Here is a 22,732-nt window from a genome sequence, read left to right as displayed (position 1 = left end):
GAAGGGTTCTGAGAATGTGGTAGCTGATCACATCTCCAGGATCTTAGTTGAACACACGATAGGCATAGATGAGGTCAAAGAAAAATTCCCTAATGAATAACTTTTCGCAATCTCCTCTAGCCGTCCTCCATGGTTTGCCCATATTATCAATTACTTGTCAACAGGACAAGTACCTTCTCACTGGACAAAACAAGAAAAAGATCAATTTTTCTCGTAAATTAAACATTATTTCTGGGAAGAACCTGAACTATTCAAATACTGTCCTGACCAAGTTATTCGCCATTATGTCCCCGAGAGTGAATTCCAAAGCATTCTCACTTTTTGCCATTCTTCGACATGTTGGGGACATTTTAGTGGAAGAAAAATTATAGCAAAAGTGCTGCAGAGTGGATTTTATTGGCCAACGCTTTTCAAGGATGCACATGAATTTGGTCGAAGTTGTCTGCGATGTCAGCAAACAGAAAATTTATCCAAGAAGGATATGATGCCGCTGACCCCCATTTTAGTAGTAGAAATCTTCGATGTTTGGGGGATTGATTTCATGGGACCTTTTCTAGCCTCATTTGGATTCGAATATATTCTGGTGGCAGTTGATTACGTATCAAAATGGATGGAGGCAATAGCTACACGGACTAATGATAATAAAATTGTAACTAGTTTTATCCAACGAAACATCATTAGTCGATTTGGCTTTCCAAGGGTGATCATTAGTGATGAGGGGACTCATTTTACGAATAAATATTTTGAAGCACTTATGAAAAAATATAATATTTCACACAAAGTGGCCACACCATATCACCCCCAAACTAATGGTCAGGTAGAGGTGTCAAATAGGGAGATTAAACATATCCTAGAAAAGACGGTTAGGCCCGATAGAAAGGATTGGTCTCTTCACTTAGACGATGCATCATGAGCTTACCGTACTGCTTTTAAAACACCCATAGGAATGTCTCCTTATCGACTTGTATTCGAAAAAGCTTATCATCTACCGGTGGAATTGGAACATCATGCATTTTGGGCCATACGGCAATTTAACTTTGATATGAAAAATGCAGGTTCCAATAGGAGACTCTAATTAAATGAACTTGAAGAGCTATGCAATGAAGCGTATGAGAGTGTCAAAATTTATAAGGCTCGGACTAAAGCATACCACGATAAATTCATTGCATGAAAAATGTTCGAGCCCAATCAAAAAGTTTGGCTCTTCAATTCTAGGTTGCGTCTGTTTTCTGAAAAACTTTGCTCATGTTGGGACGGACCTTTCATTGTAACTCAGGTATTTTTTCATGGAGCTATAGAACTCAAAAATCCTAAACAGGAGAACACCTTTAAAGTGAACGGTCAGCGATTGATACCTTACATAGATGGAATTAGTGATGGAGAATTAATTGAATCTATTGATTTAGTGGATCCAATACCGCCATAATACTCAATTCAGTCTGGCTGAAGACGTAAAACTTAGCGCTTGTTGGGAGGCAACCCATTAATTTTATTTTTTATTTTTTTACTTTACCGCAGCTGCAGAAATTTAGAACAAGAGCTTATTAATCAATGAAGCTATCTTCAACTTCCAAAGCAAAATTATCTCAGGTGCACTCTCTCCTTTTATTTTCTTTGCTTTCCTACTCCATTGAAGACAATGTAGATTAAGTTGGGGGGGAGGAAATTAATCAAATCTTCGAGTATGGTTAGAAATAATTAGTTTTGTGTATCTAAATTTTATTTTGATTAAGAGTCAATTATGTTGGGAAATGTGTCCCAAAAAGCCAATCGTCAAGCTGTTGACGGTTGAGCAACCAAGTATTGTAATTGATTTGTTAATAAATAAAATATATTTGGCATTTTCATCATAAGCTTTCATCTTCTAATGAACTCCGTTGTTATGATGAAGTCCTTAGGACTATTTAAGTTCAATAAAGAGAGGATTTATCGATTAGTCCTTAAAACTGTTCACGACCAAATGATAGGCTGTTAATAAGGACGACAGCTTCTATCGAGCATAGGTCGCTGTAGGCCATATGGGTTGGTTGTCCTCTTAACCAAGGAGTGTGGAGACACTGGTATGGCATACAGGTGAGATGTAAGGGTACATCATCATTGAACGTGACCAACTCTAGAGTATTCTACTGTCGAGAATATCTCTGATGGGATATAGGTATAAGTGTCCCTTACACCTGAGATCGCCTCAGTGACTTGCAAGCAACTCACTGTGCTTTGGTACTGGACTAACTGAATTTCTAATTCAGGGACGGAAGGCTTCTGGGCACAGTCAAGTACTTGCGAAGTCAGAGTGTGATCGAGATGGGATTGACCACTCCAAGAGTTGGAGAAGAATGAGTCACTGTATTTCAATTTAACAAAATCTTGGCCAGGGTAATCCATCAGATGGATTTGATATTTTGAAATACAATGTGGACAACCTGATCAGAGTTGACAGTTGAGCTCTGGGGTATCCTATGATCATTTTGGTCAAGGGGATGAATTATATGAAAACTATATCCGCATGGGTTCTAAGGATGTTGTTCTACATATTCGACCTATCCGGTCGTCGGGTACCATTGCTAGATGGTCACTTCGATTGGTATAGAAATTTATTCCTATGCTACCGGCTTAGGTTCGGACCTATGAGGTCATACACATTAGAGTTCATGATCCGATCAGATGGTTGATCAACGATTAAGAATCATTCTAGGGTTAAATGATCAATACGATTGACATTTAACCCAGTGCAAGTGTTGCAGGAGGATCGATTAGCAATTCGATTACTAATTGGCTTAATTTGATTAAGCCAATGGGCTGAAATTAAGTCTAATTAAATATGATTTAATTAGATTTATTTTGGGCTTGATTGGATCAAGTCCAATTGGTTTATTGGATAAGCCAAGTGCAAGGAAAAACTAGTCCTAGTTCAACTAGGACTTGGGTCAATCTAATTTCTAATTTGATTAAAAAATTAAATCAGATTTAAATCTAATTTAATCTGATTAAATTAGGTTCTTAATTGGGTTAAGACCTATTTTAATTGGGTTGATCTAATTTTGATTTGATTTGATTTGGGAAACCAAATTAAAACAAGTCATAAGACAGAATCCTAGTAAGACTAGGATTCCACCTTGCGCCACATAAGCCTTCTCCACGCCCTCTGTCTTATTCAACGCCAATCTTCACTTATTTTGTACGATAAAAGCCCTCTCTCAGATCTCTCCCACGTTCACAAAAGGTCTCCTCTCTTCTTTCTTACATGGAAGGTGGTTTGGATCAAATCTAAAAAGAATAAGTTTGGATTTCGAATTATATGAGATAGAGTTTTAGAAATCCAAAACTCTTTCAATTTTGCACCGAATTTATCCAAATTTTTTTTGGAATTTTTGTGACTTTTAGGGTATACATTGTACACCCTTTTCTATTGATCCATACATGAAAATATGAAGGAGGTGCTCAAGAGTTGGGCGTCCCTTAACTTGCCATGTTTGGATAAGCCTTGACTAGGTGTTTGACCTAGACAAGGACTCTATCATATCTCTCTATATAAGATGAGTTTCTTCATGAAATTTTAGGAAAAATTAGAGATTTAAGAGACCTTTGTGCCATCCAAAAATCAGAGATAAATACTTTTGGGTCATGGAGATATAAAAGATGCAAGTTTGGATGTCTAAGAGAAAAACGTGAAAAAGAAGAGGGTCTTCTTCTTGGGTTTTTATTTTCATATCTTTCCTCCCTCCATCTTAAGTTTCCTGAGAGTGTCTCAGATTTGAAACTCATCCTTCTACTTTTCATCTTTGGAAGAGTCTAAATCAAGAAGAAGGAGGCACCTGATCAACCATCAAAGAAGGATCAGCGCAGTACTAGCATACTGTGCTGATTTTCTGAAGCAGGACTTCTGATCGAGATTCGTGGGCTCGTGTGGACGACTCCTAGAGGTCGGATGCTGTGCGGCTTGCAACATCATCCTCAAGCCCAGATCAGCAAGGTTAGAACGTCTAACTTGCAAGGTAATATATCTGATCTATTGTTTAATACATACATTAGATGTAGTATAGAAACATATTGATATGATCAACATGTAGTTCATGCTATATTTATATATTTTAATTTCTGATTTAATACCATGTAATAATCATGTAATAGGATTTTAGATCTAGGGATTTTCTGATCTTAGAAAATAAATTTTGATTTATTTTAGTCTTCCGCTGTATGATCTTGAAAAAGTTTCAAGATCTAACCCTCTTTTTCAAGATCTAACCCTGAAACCCTAGATCTGGTTCCTTCAATTGGTATCAGAGCCTAGGTTCTTTATTACATGATTATTTATACATGCTTAGATTATTTTTTAGATTAGATCTAATTTATAATCTGATTATTAAATCTGAAATTAAAATTTTAGATCAATCACAAACTGCAAGGTTGTCCTGCTGTAAGGTTTACCCCTTATAGTGCAAAGGTTGTCCTAGTTTGTGTAGATCTATCTTTAATCATAAATTTATTAGATATGATCTAGATTAAATTTATGATTTATTAGATTTAAAAGATGTTTAAATCTGAAATAAAATCTCTTTGTTAATAATTTTTGTGCAAAGAAATTATTTAAAGTTGAAATTGTTTCAATTACATGAACCTGTTTAGATTAGATCTAAAGTAGTTTCATGTTTATTTCACTTGCATCTTGATTATGAATCAAACATGCAATATGGTTGGTAGAATCATATTGTAAAATTATTTTACAAATATGAAAATTATTTTTTGAAAAGCCGAACCCAACCCTCAGCCCAAAACTTAATTAAGAATTAAGAAGTTGTTTGATTAGGTTCTAGGATTGTGAATTGAAGAACCTAAGACACAAATCATAACACATTGGGTTAATGGGTTAGTGGAAATTAGGTCCATTAATTGGGTTAGACCTATGGTTAGATTAAAGATGGACTTAATTAGAGAATTGACTAAATCTAATCAATTGTTGTCTTAGATTAGGTCAAGGATTCTCTAGATCAATTACAATAGTTGTAGTTGGTCAAGTCCATGTCTTTAACGAGAACCAAATGGATTTGATTCTTGGCTAAGTGGTCTAGCACGAACTGTTAGGTTGATCTAATCGAAACTAATTAAACCAGTTGGTGTCTAAGGTAAACCAGACTGGTGGTTTTTAATTGGGAGCCCGCTTACCTGGCCATTTCTGATGGTATCTAAGGCAAGCTTTGGCAGACCCTCCCACTGATCGAACTTACCTGGCCTCTTGGTGAAATTATGTTTTGATCGGATCACTTGACTATTCGAGCTGACCCATGTCAGCTAGGTAAATCAGTGTGACTGATTTAGGTGCTCCTAGACCAGCCCTGGTCTCCCTTAAGCTGACTTGGTGAAGCCAGTGGGAGGATCATGATAAGCTGGTTCATCTGACCTTATCCTCTAAATTATTTAAATTCTCTAAAATTATTAGGTCCTTAAAATGACAAAGTTATGGAGATAACTGAGTCATAGCCTCCCATTAAGGTGTTTGATAATGAGTCCATTAACTCAATAATCATTGCAGACCTAAAGGCCTGGTGCTTGTTGACTAATGGAATTATCACTCATCATATGATGACTTGGAAGTGTCTCTCTAATGGTGGTTAGGTGAGCCAACCAAAGTTGGGCTTAATCATTCGTTGGTTAGATACACCAAGTATGATCATGTTAATGGTTGGACCTAACCGGATCCTTACAGTGGAGGCCAAAGCCTACTGATTAGGTTTCTGAGGCAAAATTAAAATTACTAGAAATTGTTTAGAGAAATAATTGGTTATGAACCTACCCTTAGATATACATGGGTTGACCAACCAAAGTTGGGCTTGTATGCGGTCTAAGTGGATTCTAGTACCCACTAAGGAATTAGGGTAATTCCTCGAGTTGGAGGTAGAGGCTACCAATTCGAATAAAATAGTGGGAGAAATCTTTTGATTAAAGTTCAAATCTTTAGGTTTAATGAATCAATTACTAATTAGGTTATGGTTCTCCTTTGTGCAAATATGGCCACTTCTCTATCGCTTCGATCATTGTTGGACAATGATAAGTTGGTGGGACCCAACTTCGGTAGCTGGTACCGAAAGTTGAAGATAGTCCTGGAGCATGAACGGATCCTATATGTGATAATAGATCCTGCACCTGAGGAGCCAGCTGTCAATGCACGTGGAACAATCAGAGACACTTACCAGAAGTGGCTCAGTGATCGGACCACGGTGCGCTGTATCATGCTGGCTATCATGAGCGACGAGTTCAGTCGCAGATTCGAGACGGCTCAGCCAAAGGACAAGCTTCAAGTGTTGGAGGATGCCTTTGGCACACCTGATGACATGGAGAGGCACAAGACTAGTTGTGCCATCTTCAACGCCAAAATACGGGATGGTGCCTCTGTCACTGATCATGTATTGAACATGATCGAGCTGATGGAATGATTGAGCAAGCTCAACTTTTCCTTGCATGAGTAGCTTGGGAAAGATGCAATACTGAACTCGCTGTCCAAGTCTTATCTCCCATTCCTCACTCATTATAGAATGACAAAGCCTGAAGAGAACTACCACTGGTTACTGGGGTTGCTTCAGAACTTTGAGAAGGATCACCAACTTCACAAGGAGTCGGTGAATTTAGTGGGAGGTTCGTCTTCTGGTTCTCGACCTTTTAAGAAAGGGAAGAAGAATAAGAAGAAGAAAGTAAAGAAGGTGCAAGTTCAGGCTAGGACATCAGTGCAGAGCCAGACCAAAAAGGTCAAGCCTGATAAGAGTCTATTCTACTGGCAAGCACCCTAGATTAGATAGTGTGTCAGATATCTACTTATGACACTGTAGGCTAGGTCATATAAACAAGAACAGAATAAACAGGTTGACTCAAGAGGGAATCCTCGAAGTTAGTGATTGTGAATCACTTCCAACCTGTGAGTCCTGTCTTCTTGATAAAATGACCAAGTCACCTTTCACTGGAAAAGGTGAGAGAGCTACTGAGCTCTTGAGCCTAGTACATACTGATGTATGTGGGCCCATGAGCACCAGTTCTAGAGGTGGATATTTCTACTTCATAACTTTCACGGATGACCTATCCCGATATGGATATATCTATCTGATGAAACATAAGTCGGATTCATTTGAAATGTTCAAACGATTCTGAAGTGAAGTAGAAAAATAAACTGGGAAGAGTATTAAAACTCTTCGATCTGATCGAGGAGGAGAATACCTTTCTAGTGAGTTTCTCACATATCTAGGAGAGAATGGGATTCTCTCCCAATGGACTCCTCCAGGAACACCACAGCATAATGGTGTGTTTGAAAGGAGAAATCGGACTTTGTTAGACATGGTCCGATCCATGATGGGTTTTTGCTAGCTTGCTGATATCCTTCTGGGGATATGCACTCGAATCGGCCTGTTATCTGTTAAATAAGATTCCAAGTAAGTCTGTAATTAAGACTCCATATGAGATATGGACAGGGCGTAAGCCAGTACTTTCACACCTTAGGGTCTGGGGGTGCCCGGCCTATGTCAAATGATTAGTCACAGACAAACTTGGACCTAGGTCTGACAAATGCTCATTCATAGGGTACCCCAAAGAGACAAAAGGATATTTTTTCTACCATGCTGATGAACAAAAGGTGTTCGTCAGTCTTAAGGCAATCTTTTTAGAAAAGGAGTTCCTTGGTGAAGGAACCGTTGCCTCTAAGGTTGAACTTGATGAAGTTCAACAGGTAGAAGGACCGACACCAATAGCTGAACCTGAGTCAGATATGATTAGATCACATCCGGAGCTCAATATACCTGCACCATTAAGGCGATCCGGTAGAGTACCACGTCAGCCGGACAGATACTACGGTTTCTTGGTCCGGGATGGTGATCCCATCGAACTTGATGAGAATAATGAGGATCCGATCACCATATGGATGCAATACAGAGACCTGATTTCGAGAAATGGCTTGAAGCCATGAAATCCGAAATGGAGTCCATGAAGGTCAATGATGTATGGACATTAGTTGACCCACCTGAAGGGGTTAAACCCATTGGGTGTAAATGGGTCTTCAAAAGGAAGAGGGGCGCAAACGGAAAGGTGGAGACCTATAAAGCCCATCTGGTCGCCAAGGGATATTGTCAACGTTATGGTATTGACTATGACGAGATATTTTTTCCTATGGCAATGCTCAAATTCATTCGGATAATGCTTGCAATAGCTGCCCATCTGGATTATGAGATCTGGCAGATGGATGTAAAGACAGCTTTCCTGAATGGAGAGCTGACTGAAGAGGTGTATATGATACAACCTTAGGGGTTTACATCCACAGATGAGTCCAAGGTGTGCAAGCTTCAGAGATCCATTTATAGATTGAAGCAAGCTTCTCGGAGTTGGAACATGCATTTTGATAAGGTGATCAAAACGTATGGCTTCATTGAGAATGAAGAAGAGCCCTGCATCTATAAATGGGCAAATGATCCAGTTGTGGTATTCTTTGTCTTGTACGTGGATGACATTCTCTTAATCGAGAATGACATCCCCGCACTACAGGGAATAAAAGTTTGGTTGTCATCATAGTTCTCCATGAAGGACTTGGGTGAAGCATCCTACATCCTAGGGATGAAGATCTATAGGAATAGATCTAAAAGGATGCTTGGGTTATCCCAATCCATGTACATAGATACTATGCTGAAGAGGTTCAGCATAGAGAATTCCAAGAAGGGCTATCTACCGATAGGCCATGGAATTTCTCTCTCTAAGAAGGATTGTCCGATAACTTCTGAAGAGAGAAAGCGTATGAGTAGAGTCCCATATGCTTCAGCCGTGGGATCTATCATGTACGCCATGACATGTACAAGACCAGATGTGGCATACTCACTAGGAGTAGTGAGTAGATACCAATCTGATCCTGGAGAAGATCACTGGAAAGTGGTTAAAATCATCCTTAAGTATTTGAGAAATACTAAGGATCAATGGTTGATTTATGGCGAGTCAGATCTGAAACTTGTGGGGTTCACAGACTCCAGCTTCCAATCTGACCATGATGACAGCAGGAGCGTGTCGGGTTATATCTTTACTCTGAATGGTGGAGCCATCTGCTGGAAGAGTTCCAAGCAACATACTGTGGCAGACTCTGTTTGTGAAGCGGAGTATATCGCAGCATCAGATGCCGCGAAGGAAGCTGTGTGGCTGAGAAAATTCATCAACGAGCTTGGAGTAGCACCCTCCCTCGATGGTCCAGTCCTGCTCTACTGCGACAGCACTGGTGCCATAGCTCAGGTGAAGGAATCCAAAGCACATTAGCGGACGAAGCACATCTTGCGCCGCTTCCACCTGATTCGAGAGATCGTGGATCGAGGTGACGTCGACCTTCAGAAGATCGACGGAAAAGACAACCAAGCCGACCCCTTCACTAAAGCCTTGGCAATAAAGGAGTTCGACAACCACAAGTCGAAGATGGGTATTAGATACTGTGCCGAGTGGCTTTAGGACAAGTGGGAGTTGTTGGAAAATATGTCCCAAAAAGTCAATCGTCAAGCTGTTGACGGTTGAGCAACCAAGTATTGTAATTGATTTGTTAATAAATAAAATATATTTGGCATTTTCATCATAAGCTTTCATCTTCTAATGAACTCCGTTGTTATGATGAAGTCCTTAGGACTATTTAAGTTCAATAAAGAGAGGATTTATCGATTAGTCCTTAAAACTGTTCACGACCAAATGATAGGTTGTTAATAAGGACGACAGCTTCTATTGAGCATAGGTCGCTGTAGGCCATATGGGTTGGTTATCCTCTTAACCAAGGAGTGTGGAGACACTGGTATGGCATACAGGTGAGATGTAAGGGTACATCATCATTGAACGTGACCAACTCTAGAGTATTCTACTGTCGAGAATATCTCTGATGGGATATAGGTATAAGTGTCCCTTAGACCTGAGATCGCCTCAGTGACTTGCAAGCAACTCACTGTGCTTTGGTACTGGACTAACTGAATTTCTAATTTAGGAATGGAAGGCTTCTGGGCACAGTCAAGTACTTGCGAAGTCAGAGTGTGATCGAGATGGGATTGACCACTCCAAGAGTTGGAGAAGAATGAGTCGCTGTATTTCAATTTAGCAAAACCTTGGCCAGGGTAATCCATCAGATGGATTTGATATTTTGAAATACAATGTGGACAACCTGATCAGAGTTGACAGTTGAGCTCTGGGGTATCCTATGATCATTTTGGTCAAGGGGATGAATTATATGAAAACTATATCCGCATGGGTTCTAAGGATGTTGTTCTACACATTCGACCTATCCGATCGTCGGGTACCATTACTAGATGGTCACTTCGATTGGTATAGAAATTTGTTCCTATACTATCAGCTTAGGTTCGGACCTATGAGGTCACACACATTAGAGTTCATGATCCGATCAGATGGTTGATCAACGATTAAGAATCATTCTAGGGTTAAATGATCAATACGATTGACATTTAACCCAGTGCAAGTGTTGCAGGAGGATCGATTAGCAATTCGATTTCTAATTGGCTTAATTTGATTAAGCCAATGGGCTGAAATTAAGTCTAATTAAATATAATTTAATTAGATTTATTTTGGGCTTGATTGGATCAAGTCCAATTGGTTTATTGGATAAGCCAAGTGCAAGGAAAAACTAGTCCTAGTTCAACTAGGACTTGGGTCAATCTAATTTCTAATTTGATTAGAAAATTAAATTAGATTTAAATTTAATTTAATCTGATTAAATTAGGTTCTTAATTAGGTTAAGACCTATTTTAATTGGGTTGATCTAATTTTGATTTGATTTGGTTTGGGAAACCAAATTAAAACAAGTCATAAGACAGAATCCTAGTAAGACTAGGATTCCACCTTGCGCCACATAAGCCTTCTCCACGCCCTCTCTCTTATTCAACGCTAATCTCCACTTATTTTATGTGACAAAAGCCCTCTCTCAGATCTCTCCCACATTCACAAAAGGTCTCCTCTCTTCTTTCTTACATGGAAGGTGGTTTGGATCAAATCTAAAAGGAATAAGTTTGGATTTTGAATTCTATGAGATAGAGTTTTAGAAATCCAAAACTCTTTCAATTTTGCACCGAATTTATCCAAATTTTTTTTAAAATTTTTATGGCTTTTAGGGTATATATTATGCACCCTTTTTTGTTGATCCATACATGAAAATATGAAGGAGGTGCTCAAGAGTTGGGCGTCCCTTAACTTGCCATGTTTGGATAAGCCTTGACTAGGTGTTTGACCTAGACAAGGACTCTATCATATCTCTCTATATAAGATGAGTTTCTTCATAAAATTTTAGGATAAATTAGAGATTTAAGAGACCTTTTTTCCATCCAAAAATCAAAGAGAAATACATTTGGGTCGTGGAGATATAAAAGATACAAGTTTGGGTGTCTAGAGAGAAAAACGTGAAGAAGAAGAGGGTCTTCTTCTTGGGTTTTTGTTTTCATATCTTTCCTCCCTCCATCTTGAGTTTCCTGAGAGTGTCTCAGATTTGAAACTCCTCCTTCTACTTTTCATCTTTGGAAGAGTCCAAATCAAGAAGAAGGAGGCACCTGATCAACCATCAAAGAAGGATCAGCGCAGTACTAGCATACTGTGCTGATTTCCTGAAGCAGGACTTCTGATCGAGATTCGTGGGCTCATGTGGACGACTCCTAGAGGTCGGACGTGTGTGCAGCTTGCAACATCATCCTCAAGCCCAGATCAGCAAGGTTAGAATGTCTAACTTGCAAGGTAATAGATCTGATCTATTGTTTAATACATACATTAGATGTAGTATAGAAACATGTTGATATGATCAACATGTAGTTCATGCTATATTTATATATTTTAATTTTTGATTTAATGCCATGTAATAATCATGCAATAGGATCTTAGATCTAGGGATTTTCTGATCTTAGAAAATAAATTTTGATTTATTTTAGTCTTCCGCTGTATGATCTTGAAAAAGTTTCAAGATCTAATCCTCTTTTTCAAGATCTAACCCTGAAACACTAGATCTGGTTCCTTCAAATTATGCATCCTAAACAATGAATGATTAATGGTTAAGATAATTTTAGAGATACTGAGAAATAAATTATTAAGAAAATCCAATGAATGGTAGGGTTTAGACTAGACCAAATTTTAGGAGTGATTCTACAACCCTCTTCTTACTGATCTCAATAAAGAATCTGCTTCATGAGAGATTGGGTGGAAAGGTCGAGGTATGCAAAAATTTTCTTTAAAAAAAAAAATATTGGTTTCCTACTGAGTAATCGGGCCCTTTCTCCTAAGTAAGCATTGTGGTTCGCATAAAAAGGTAGGCAATGTTAAAAAAATAAATAAATAGAGGATAATAAGGGGACTAAATTGCAAGAAGATAATAAATCTCTCTCCCATTAAGTTAGAGAATTTGAAGAGTAAAGTGGGGAGTTGGTAAAAGAAAAGCTCTTGAAATTTCTTTAGTTAATGCTCAGCCACTAATTGGATCAAATTGATAATCCAATGAAAGATCTCTTTAATGGTCTGACCAGGTATCATCTACTTTTTGGGATGCCTAACCTAATTTTTGATTCAAGATCGAGTCGGTACACAATGCTGATATATCTATTTTACTCGAGGATGAGCAAAATTCAAGTTGGGGGGTATGATAAACACTTAATTTAAGTCATTTAAAGCAGAAAATTATATTTAATTTATTTTATTTACTAAGAATTTGATGTTTCTTTTTATGTTTTATAGGAAAGATGATCGCCGATACAAAGAGTCTGATTCATAGATAAAAAAGACTCAAGTTTGAAGAAAATTAGACTTAAAATAAAATTAAAATAAAAGAAGGATGCATACGGTATTATAGAAAATGAAGATACTATGCAAGGAATCCAAAAGGATATAGACGTCATTGTGAAGAAACAAAAGTTTCTTTTTGGAATAAAAAAACAATGTTCACGCGATAGTGTTCACGCAGGCGCGCGTGGGCGCGTGCGCGGGCGCGGATGCGGGGCGGACGTGAGTGCGGGCACAGGCGCGGCATCGCGAGTGGGCGTGCACAGACACGCGGGTGCAGGCGCGCGGTGAGCGGGCACGCGGTAGGCGGGTTCGCAGGGAGTTTTTGCTGGCGGACGAACAGATGCTTATTAAAGAAAAAAAAAATTAATATTTAGAAATCTTTAAGAGGAAAGATTTGTATTTTCTTTATTTATTTGTGATCTTTCCATCTCATCCATCCATCTTTTAGTCTTTAGCATTTTTTTTAGTCCCACATTGAAAAATCATGTAAAACTCCTTCCTCCTAACACCTATAAAAAGACTTTTGTACTCCCATTAGAGGGGGAGCCCAAAAATTCTTCTAGAGTCTTGCATAGAGGAATAGAAAGGGACTACTTCATGAGTAGCTAGGCTAGCAATCTCGGGAGTGGAGAAAAAAATTTTGTAACGACACAGAGATGGTTTATTGTTCTAAACTTTCTTGTATTTCTTTATATGCAATAAAGATTATGCTTTCTATCATCATGAGTTCTTTATTTGCTCTCCCTCACATGCTTTTATTTATGCTTTCTTGTTAGATTAATATTAGGAACAACTTTTACTTTCCGGAGATGCACCGTGATCTACGGATACGGAGCGTGCCGAGGAAAGAAGAGTTGTTTACCTAGTACTTTCCGGAGATGCACCGTGATCTATGGGTACGGAGCGTGCCGAGGAAAGACAGATATTTTTTCTAAGATTAATCATTCTATTTAATTAAAAAAAAAGAGATACAACTCTACTAGTGCAAAATTAATTCAAAACTCCTGAGCTCTTTATTTTCTAATTACATCAATTTTAAGATAATTTATTTTCTAAATAAAAAATAATACTTCTTTCTTTTATTTTGCAATCTCAACTTAGCCCAAGGTCCCTGAGGATACGATCTTGACTCATCCTACCTACGTAGTGAGTAGAGTTATTTTTGGTGCTATCAATGACTACGCACCAGGGATCTTCAATTTCTTGCGCTTGGAACTGCTTCCTCACCAATGTGGCTCTGATACCAACTATTGGAGCACGATCCCGGCTCCTCCCACGGACTTTGGGTGCAGCGGAACCAGCAACGAACAAATTTGGAGACTTCTGGACTCGATCGAAGGTCCTTGATGAAATCAGTCTGGTTGCTGTCTTCTTCGTCAGTCTTTCATTCCAGATGAAGAACACCTCTAAGATCACCTCTAAAAAATCCAAAATCTGGTACCCAACCAGATCAGGCCTGGACCGAGGTCTTTCAATTTGTAGATCTCGAATCGGGATATTCTAGATAGAGAAGAAGGTAGATAGAATCAGACCTTGCAGATCTGTCCTGCTGCAGCCTTTCCTGTAGATCTGTTGATGGAGATCTCACCCGTGCCTCAAACGACCTTAGATCAACTCCAGATCTGAGAGAAACTTGTACCAACCTCATAGCAAGAGATTTCAAGTCCTAGACCTGATGTTTGGGTGGCTGCAAGAGAGGGAGAGGCAATATGGTTGGCGGCACAAAGGGAGAGGGGCTCAGAACCCTAGCGCCTCCCCTGCTTTTCCTGCCTTCTATGGACCTGACGGCAAGAAACCCTAGGGTTTCTTGCTCCTGGGGCGTGGAGAATAGCTGAAGAGAGAGAGAAAAGAGAGAGAAAGACTTGGGAGAAAGAGTTTTCATATTCCTTGGCTTAATCAAACCTATATAGTGCATGTATATATAAACACAGGGTCAAGTGACCCAAACCCAAAACTCCCTTGACCAACTCTATGGGAGATTAGGTTAACCCAAGCCCATGTACACCTATGACTCGACCTAATCTCACCTATCCTGGGCCCAGACCTGGCCCATAAAGAGTTGGTCCCTTGAGGCCCACGTAACCTAGATCTCAAGAACCCGAAAGGCCCACAGCCTTTCAACCTAGGGCTCAACTAGCCCTAGAGCCTCCACGAAGCCCTCATGAATGATGGACCTTGGCCTTAGCCTTGATCCCCTGGGCCTTGGACACACCACCTGGATCACAACAATTGTTGTCCTTGGTAACAACGTATCATTTGGTCGCGAACAGGTTTAAGGACTAAACGACAAATCCTCTTTTATCTAGTCTAAATAGTCCTAAGAACTTCATCACAACATAGGAGTTCATTAGAAGATGAAATGATTTGGGATGAAAAATATCAAAATAATTTTTATTAATTTATAATTCATGTACTAATACAACAAACAGCACAACCGTCAACAGGCTGATGATTGGCTTTGGGATACTATTCCCAACATTGATATCTATATTTGTTTTGTATGATGAATACAAATATAGATACGGATATTATTCAAATATAAAAATTCATATCTATATTTATTTTAAATGGATATGGATATAATTTGGATACTGAAAGTATGAAAATAATTTTGATATAAGTTAGATAATTAAACTTTATGACTATAAAATCAAAGATATTACTAAATAGATGATAAATCAAGTTAATAGCATATTTGTATAGTTGTATATTTCTCTTAAAAATTAATAAATGTTACATAAAATTATATATGGTTACATATAGATTTAGATATTTGGATAGTTGTCTATCACTTATATCCATTTTTTTTATGGATATGGATATTAATAAGATCCTCAAATTTCTTTTTATATCTGGATTGATTTAGATATGAAAATTGATCTGGAGGATATTAGTTATATGACTTTCACCCCTAATTAAAGCCCGTTTGGATTTAGGATGGATTTGAAATTTTCTCCTTTGATACTTGAGGATATGAGGATTTGAGCCCATATTTTTAGATGGCCTAACCACCATCTTAACTAATAAGCCATAATTGCCTATTTTAAATTGATTGATAATATATTTATATTGTATAAACTCTTACATATAAACACCCAACACAAAACCCTATCTATCTATGCTTACCTATTTGGCCACTCCATGTGGCCCACCCAATTGATACTTTTGAGGACGTAAAAAACAAAGAAAAAAATCTTATGAAATCATAGGAAAAATCAACAAAAACAAAGGATAAATGGAAAAAATTCAAAAGTAAACCTTTTCTCACAAAGATTGATTATTTTTCTTTTTGTTTCTTTTTCTTTTCATCTTATTCTCTTTTTTGGAGATCCATGGGGAAGGAGAGAACTTGAGGGAGATCGGAGGGTTTTTTTGGTTCAGATTGGAGTTTTTTTCTCAAGCGTATTGAACTCTGTGTGGGTTATGGTGGTGTGAGCAGCAAAGGATAGCGATGAAGAGGTTGAGGGCAGTGGCTCCAAGGGAGCTCACATGGTGATCAGTGAAGGCAGCAAGGAGGCAGAGGGTGTGGGGGAAGGAGATAAAAAGACAAAGGAGAGAGAGGAAGGACAAGGCACTTGGAAAGGGGGAGCAAGGAAGGGGCAGAAGATCGCACATCGATGCAATAGGGGTAGGAAAATGGAGCCCGATAATCGTAGGAAAAAAAATAATAACCTCCGGAGCTTATTATTCTTTTCTATAGGATTAGCCATATCTATCCTATAATTCAATCCCTAAATAGTAGCTAGGAAAGAAAATAGGATTTTAATTCATAGGATTCCTGAATCCTATAGGATTTGGGCCAATCATATCCTTTCCATACGAGCCCTAAAAAGAAACTTCAAATCCTGTACATCGAGCTACACCTCTCTGTCTTCAATCATCTCCTATCTTCTTCTTGATAAATCATCATGGCTACATAGTTCCTAAACTCCTCAAGCTCTAGTTTTGTTGTGTCCAACATAGTTGATCATGGCTCCTCAAGCATGAATAGAGAATGCCAATTCATTAGTCAAGCTGCCTCAAAGGTCCAATTTACTATCTATCTTCAAAAATAGATGCAACTTGAGTACTTGTAGCTCATAATGTGATCACCCAAATGTGTGCGATTAAATTGTGTTAATGGTCTAATTACCTTGATCCATTTAAAGTATTTGTTTAAATTATTTTTGTTACTCTTTGACATGATTTATATGTTGGGCGTTTGTATAGACTAAAAAACTTAGTGGATTGTTAGATTAGTTGGGTATAAGTCTTTGGTTTGGAAATACTGAATATATGCCCTAATAAGGTAATGCAATTCATCATATTTGTTTGTCAAATTTCATTCTATAAAAGTCAGTGGACTACCTTTTGGACTATTATCTTTAAGCTTCAGGGATTCATTGTAGAAATTTGGTCATTAGTAATTTGCATTCTTCGGTTGTAATTTTCAAAGTTCGGCTTTTCTTCTCCTAATGTCAATCCAAGAAAGCATTGATTTTCATCACTTTCTATGGTTGATCTTGAGGTCAACTAGTACTTGATAGGGGTTGACTCTTAGGCTGCTAGGATCGACTCGTAGAATGGTTACTTTTAATTATTTTTTATTTTTCATCTAAGATTATTTTAGGATCGACTCAGGAAGGCATACTAGTCTTTCCAATATGCCTAAGCCAACTAGTGTAGTTCTAGGGTTGACTCTATTTAAGCCTATGGTCATTTAGACACCGGTTCCTCATGACTTGAGTCTTTTTCTCTGCATGAAAACTGTAAAAGTACTTGTTGAATTCTTTTAAACATTAGGTTATTGTGAGATCATTTTAGCATTCTGTATGCATCCTTAAATATTCTAAAAATACATATTTTATAATCTTGTGCTCAAATATTTTACATATCAAAATCAAAACTTTTGGATTAATGGCCATTATTAGTCCGAGCAGGAATTTAATAAAGAACAGACATGATCATAATTCAAGTCCACTAGTCAAAACCGTAGAAGACATAAGGTGGACTCCCGTAAATAAAACATAAAACTAAGTTCGTTGCCAACACCCATGCCTTATTCTTCTAAAATCTCGAGTTGTAGTAAGACCAACCAACAGGAGCAGGACCGCTGCCAGATTATCAACTAAGACGATTTCTATTACTAATTAATTGGACGTCCTCTGAAAGGCCCACCTCCAAGGAGGAGGATCCGACGAGGAGCAGCACTGCTCGCCGCTGCCATGCTGGAGATCCGAGCATGCGCGGCCTTGATGACGAGCTGGTTGGCACGCATGGCCACGTCCGTCTTCAGCCTCTCAAATGACTTGTGCAGCCTTTCGAGCTCCCACAGGCCAAGCTCCTCCATGTTCGCTTCCCACAAGGCGACCTCCCCCGCCCGCTTCACCATCGCGGCCTCCTCGAGCACCACCTTCTTCCTCCTTCGGCCTCCAGCAAGGCCGCGAGATCTATGTACTGGCAGTTGAGCACATGGACGACCATCATCTTGCGCGCCGCTGGCATGCAGGGGGGGGGGCGGATGGCAAAGTCATAGGTGAGGGGTTTTCGGAGAGGAAACGGTCGATGATGGAGTCGACAGAGGGGTGGCCGAAGGAGAATGACTAGCTGGCAGGACAGGGCCGGCCCTGGGGTAGATCCAACTGGACGATCGTCCCAAGTCAGACCCTATATTGATATTTTAATGAAATATAAAGATGACTTTCTATAATATTATAATAAAAAAAATAATTAAATAAATTAATGATAGATTTTACATGCTACTTAACGAACATATCTATAGAAAATTATTGCACGTAGATTAATTTTTCAATGATAATTAATATTTAAAATATATTAATTTTTAATAGAGAATGCCTCATTTTTTTATTTGGCTCCAGATCTAAAAAATATTAAGACCGGCTCTGCGGCGGGGGAGAAGATGATGACGCCTATCTCGGCATCGCACAGTATATGGACAGCTCGTTGGCCTTCTTGAAGAGCACGACGCAGCACTTCGAGAAGCATACCTGATAGGCCTCCTCACTTTCGATCTTCTTGATCGGCCATGTTCAGCTTTCGATAGAGAAAGGAAGAAGAACAAGGAAGAGCAAGAACAAATGAGGGAGGCAGAGGGGAGGGAGAGAGCTCCGTTCGGAATTTCCATGTGCTGGTTTACAGTGAGATAGAGTTAGAGGGGATATCAAATTGCATGGGCTTTCCTAAATTTACATAGTTAATTAATTTATGCAATATATACCATGCAAGATTAATAATTTAGATGTAACATATATATTTTTATTAAAAATTACATATTGTTGTGGAGGTTACTTGCCATCCGACCCGACTTTCTCTTCTCAAATTGCAATTACGATCCGACGGGACTATCTTGGACGCCGGGTGACCTTTGGATTGGAATTTATCAACCTCAAAGTTGGCATTCAGCCATCGACAGAAAGTGAAGCCTAGTGACCTAAACAAACATTGATACACCCAACGTAAAGCCTTGGCTCGACCTTGACCTTGAGCCATTAGCTTGTTCGATCACGCGGACGATTCTTGAAATTTCTTTACAACTTTTAGAACATATACATGATCTGTAATTAGCATCTACGACTAACAATCTTGATTCACAAATTAGTGAATCGATTCCCTATGTTAACGGCTTGACAGGACTCTTAGGTAAGCTTGACTTCAAAGAGGAAAAGCTTCGCTCTTATTCTCCTTCATTTTCTCTCTTCGATTGTTTCCTAAACTCTATCTGACTTAATCATCCTCTACTAGACACCCCTCTCCTACGAGTAGACATTTTTTGCATGTCCATTAGCCATCGTGAATGCACCTCTCGAGTTTAGATATCGCCCATCATAGTTTTCATGTGTGGGTCCAGTTTAGTTTAGGATGAGCTTTAGGCATAACAAATCTTTGTCCTAATTTTTTTTTTCTTTTGATGTTTCTTTTCTATTATTTATTTTTTTTTCTTTTTTGATGTTTGTTTTGTATGTTGAGTCATTAATATTGGTCTACTTTAGACAGCATACTATTTTATATAATATTAGAGTGATGGAGATTCTTATATTCATAGCTAGGCATGGTCGAAGGACTTCTAATAATTCATGATGGGTCGGCATCTTATGACTTAGGGTTTATTTTACTTCAAAACTCTAAAATACGAGTTGAATTCTTTTCAACTAAAGCATTTTAAATAGATCTATTCTTCATTTGATTAGACTATTTGGAGATTATTTTAGCCTCCGGTATGCGTTCTTAAGTACTCTAAAAATATACAACTAATTTATACTTAAATATTTTATATCATCAAAAGTTCAAAATCAAATCTTTTGGATTAACAGCCATTATCAATCTGAGCAACAATACCCAAATGCAGTGGGACAATGAAATTTAATAAAGAACAAAGACGATCATCAATGGAACGAGGTCCTTTTCAATCCGAACGCGATCCATATCAAATTGTACCACATTGTGGTAAAACGTAGACAAGCAATAAGACCATGCAATCTACTACCAAAAAAAGAAAAGACCATGCAATCCATATTAAGCCTACTAGTCAGAACCCTGAAGACATAAAGTGGACTCCCACAAACGAATCACAAAATTACGTTCGTTCCCAACGCCCATGCATTATTCTTCTAAAATAACGAGTTATAGTAAGACCAGCCAACGGAAGCAGGACCGCTACCAGATCATCAACCAAGACGATTTCTATTATTATTTAATTGGACGCAGACAACTCGTGCCACTCTAAAAGGGCCCACGGCCATAACCAAAGGAAGTGGGAGGAGGAAGCGCCATGCTCCCCTCCACCCCACGACCAAAGCCTAGATTGACACCAGGAGGAGGAGGAGGAACAGTACTACCTGCCGCAGCGACGCTGGAGCTGCGAGTATGCGCGGCCTCTATGACGAGCTGGTCGGCGCGCATCGCCACGTCCCTCCTCAGCCTCTCAAAGGAATTGTACAGACTTTCGAGCTCCCCCAGGCCGAGTTCCTCAATGTTTGCGCCCCACAAGGCGGCCTCCCCAGCCCGCTTCACCCTCACGGCCTCCTCGAGCACAGCTTTCTTCCTCCTCTCGGTCTCCAGCAAGGCCGTGAGCACCGTGTACTGTTGGTTGAACTCGTGGACGACCATCATCTCACGCGCCGCCGGCATGCGGGGGTCGGCGGACGGCAGAGTCATAGGGGAGGGGCTGCCAGAGAGGAAGCGGTCGATGATGGAGTCGACGGAGGGGTGGCCGAAGGAGAACGGCTTACCCGCGGGGGAAAAGACGATGACACCGATCTCGGCGCCACACAAGATGGACAGCTCGTTGGCCTTCTTGAAGAGCCCGGCGCGGCGCTTCGAGAAGCACACCTGGCGGGCCTCCTCACTCTCAATCCTTTTGATGTCGATCTTCTGACGGCCCATGCTCGGCTTCCTCACCATATTGCACGCTGTGGTAAGACGAATAAGAGCGAAAAGAAGAAGAGAGCAAGCAAGAGGTAGAAGAAAGGAGCGAAAGGAAGAAGAGAGTAAGGAAGAGCCACGAACGCGGAGGGAAAGATACCATATAAAGTTTAGATCAAAGTGAGAGTTGGAGGGGATATCAAAGTTTCCTAAATTTACGTAGTTAATTGATTTACTGCAATGTATACCATATAAATTTAGCGTTGATTTAGGTGGAATATATGTATTTATTATAATATGCGCTTGGTTAAGGAAAGCATGGATCGTGGGAATTAATTAAGGTAATAGATACTATATAAAATAGTTGGTCAAAGTGAAGGAGATTACTACGTTGAGTCAATGTGACGAAGCAGGAAGAGGAAAGAAATGTAATCCAGCTCATTGCCGCAGCAGGGTTGTAAACAATTTTAGATCAAGTATAATTGCCTTGATAACATAAGTATAATTACATGTGTTATTGTTGAAGTGTCGGAGTCGAACTCCAAAACATATTTATTTTTGTTTTTATGTGCTGGTCCAATTTAACTTAGAATAAGCTTTAGGTATAACAAACTAAACCTAATCATAATTTTTTTCTTCAGCATGTCTTTCTCATTGTTTGCTATGTTTTATATTTGTTCCAGATTCTAGATTAGTGCAAATGATCTATTCTAGATAGCATGCCATTTTACAAGATATAAGAGTGAGAATACAATGTAGCCAAATGATATATACAGTTTCAATCAGGCTCATTCAAAGCATAATTTTTAGAGCAACAATTTAATTATTGATTATTTCTATATTTGTAGCTAGACGTGATAGAACAGTTTTTAGTAATTCATTGTATGGTGGTATAAGCTTATGAACTCATATTTGGGACGCAGAGGTGCGCCAGTGGCATGCAGCATGGGATGGCAAATGGACTAAAGCTGGTGCTAGGAGCGCTAAGGAACAAGAGCATAGAAGTAAGGCACCGCCGCCGCCTACCTGTTTCTTTCCGGTGTCATTGGAGTTTGCATTAATGCAATGGAGGCCCTCATGGATGTATTGCTGTTTCACTAGTCATACCATATCAAGATTCACTATGAATATAAAATTTAAATCAGGATAAATATATATCTAGCTAACATAAAAAAGACATCACACGACATTTCTCTGGAATGCAGTTGCTATACTATCAGTATCAGCAATATCCTCTCTCCTAATTGCAAATTAATAAATTGTTAGTCTGCACTTAAAAGTAAAAATTAAGAAAAATAAGAAGCAGAATTACTATTGTTTTTAATAATTTTCAATTGTGAATCTAGCTTAGGACCAATAACACTTTTAACACCGCCATGATACCCCTTTATGGGGCCAAATCTAATTTTAATACATTTATCCACTAAAAAATCATGTCCTCTCTGACCTTCGCCTCATCCTCCAATTGCATCAGATTAATATATGAGGTTTTATTATAAAACTTCACTCAATAATAGGAGCATATCATTTGCACAATTCAACAACAAATGGCAAAGAATTATGAAAAGATCGTTGCAGCAAGACATTAAATAGTACAATCATACAGTCTATAGGAGGT

At 38.9% G+C, this 22,732-nt stretch overlaps 1 protein-coding gene and 1 pseudogene across 1 annotated transcript; both read right to left on the bottom strand.

The window, feature by feature from the left end:
- Window positions 1-17,878: 17,878 nt before the first annotated feature.
- LOC114913373 (agamous-like MADS-box protein AGL61) lies at window positions 17,879-19,541 on the bottom strand (annotated as a pseudogene).
- A 931-nt stretch (window positions 19,542-20,472) lies between these two features.
- On the bottom strand, window positions 20,473-21,153 carry LOC105035919 (agamous-like MADS-box protein AGL62). Its single transcript, XM_010911632.1, has one exon. It carries the CDS (start codon window positions 21,151-21,153, stop codon window positions 20,473-20,475), a length of 681 nt encoding a protein of 226 aa, XP_010909934.1.
- Between the last annotated feature and the right edge of the window lie 1,579 nt (window positions 21,154-22,732).

This window comes from Elaeis guineensis, chromosome 1 (assembly GCF_000442705.2).
Source record: "Elaeis guineensis isolate ETL-2024a chromosome 1, EG11, whole genome shotgun sequence".
Classification (NCBI taxonomy): Eukaryota; Viridiplantae; Streptophyta; class Magnoliopsida; order Arecales; family Arecaceae; genus Elaeis; species Elaeis guineensis.
The sequence above is the reverse complement of the archived record's forward strand: the minus strand, read 5'-3'. Positions and strand labels throughout refer to the sequence as shown.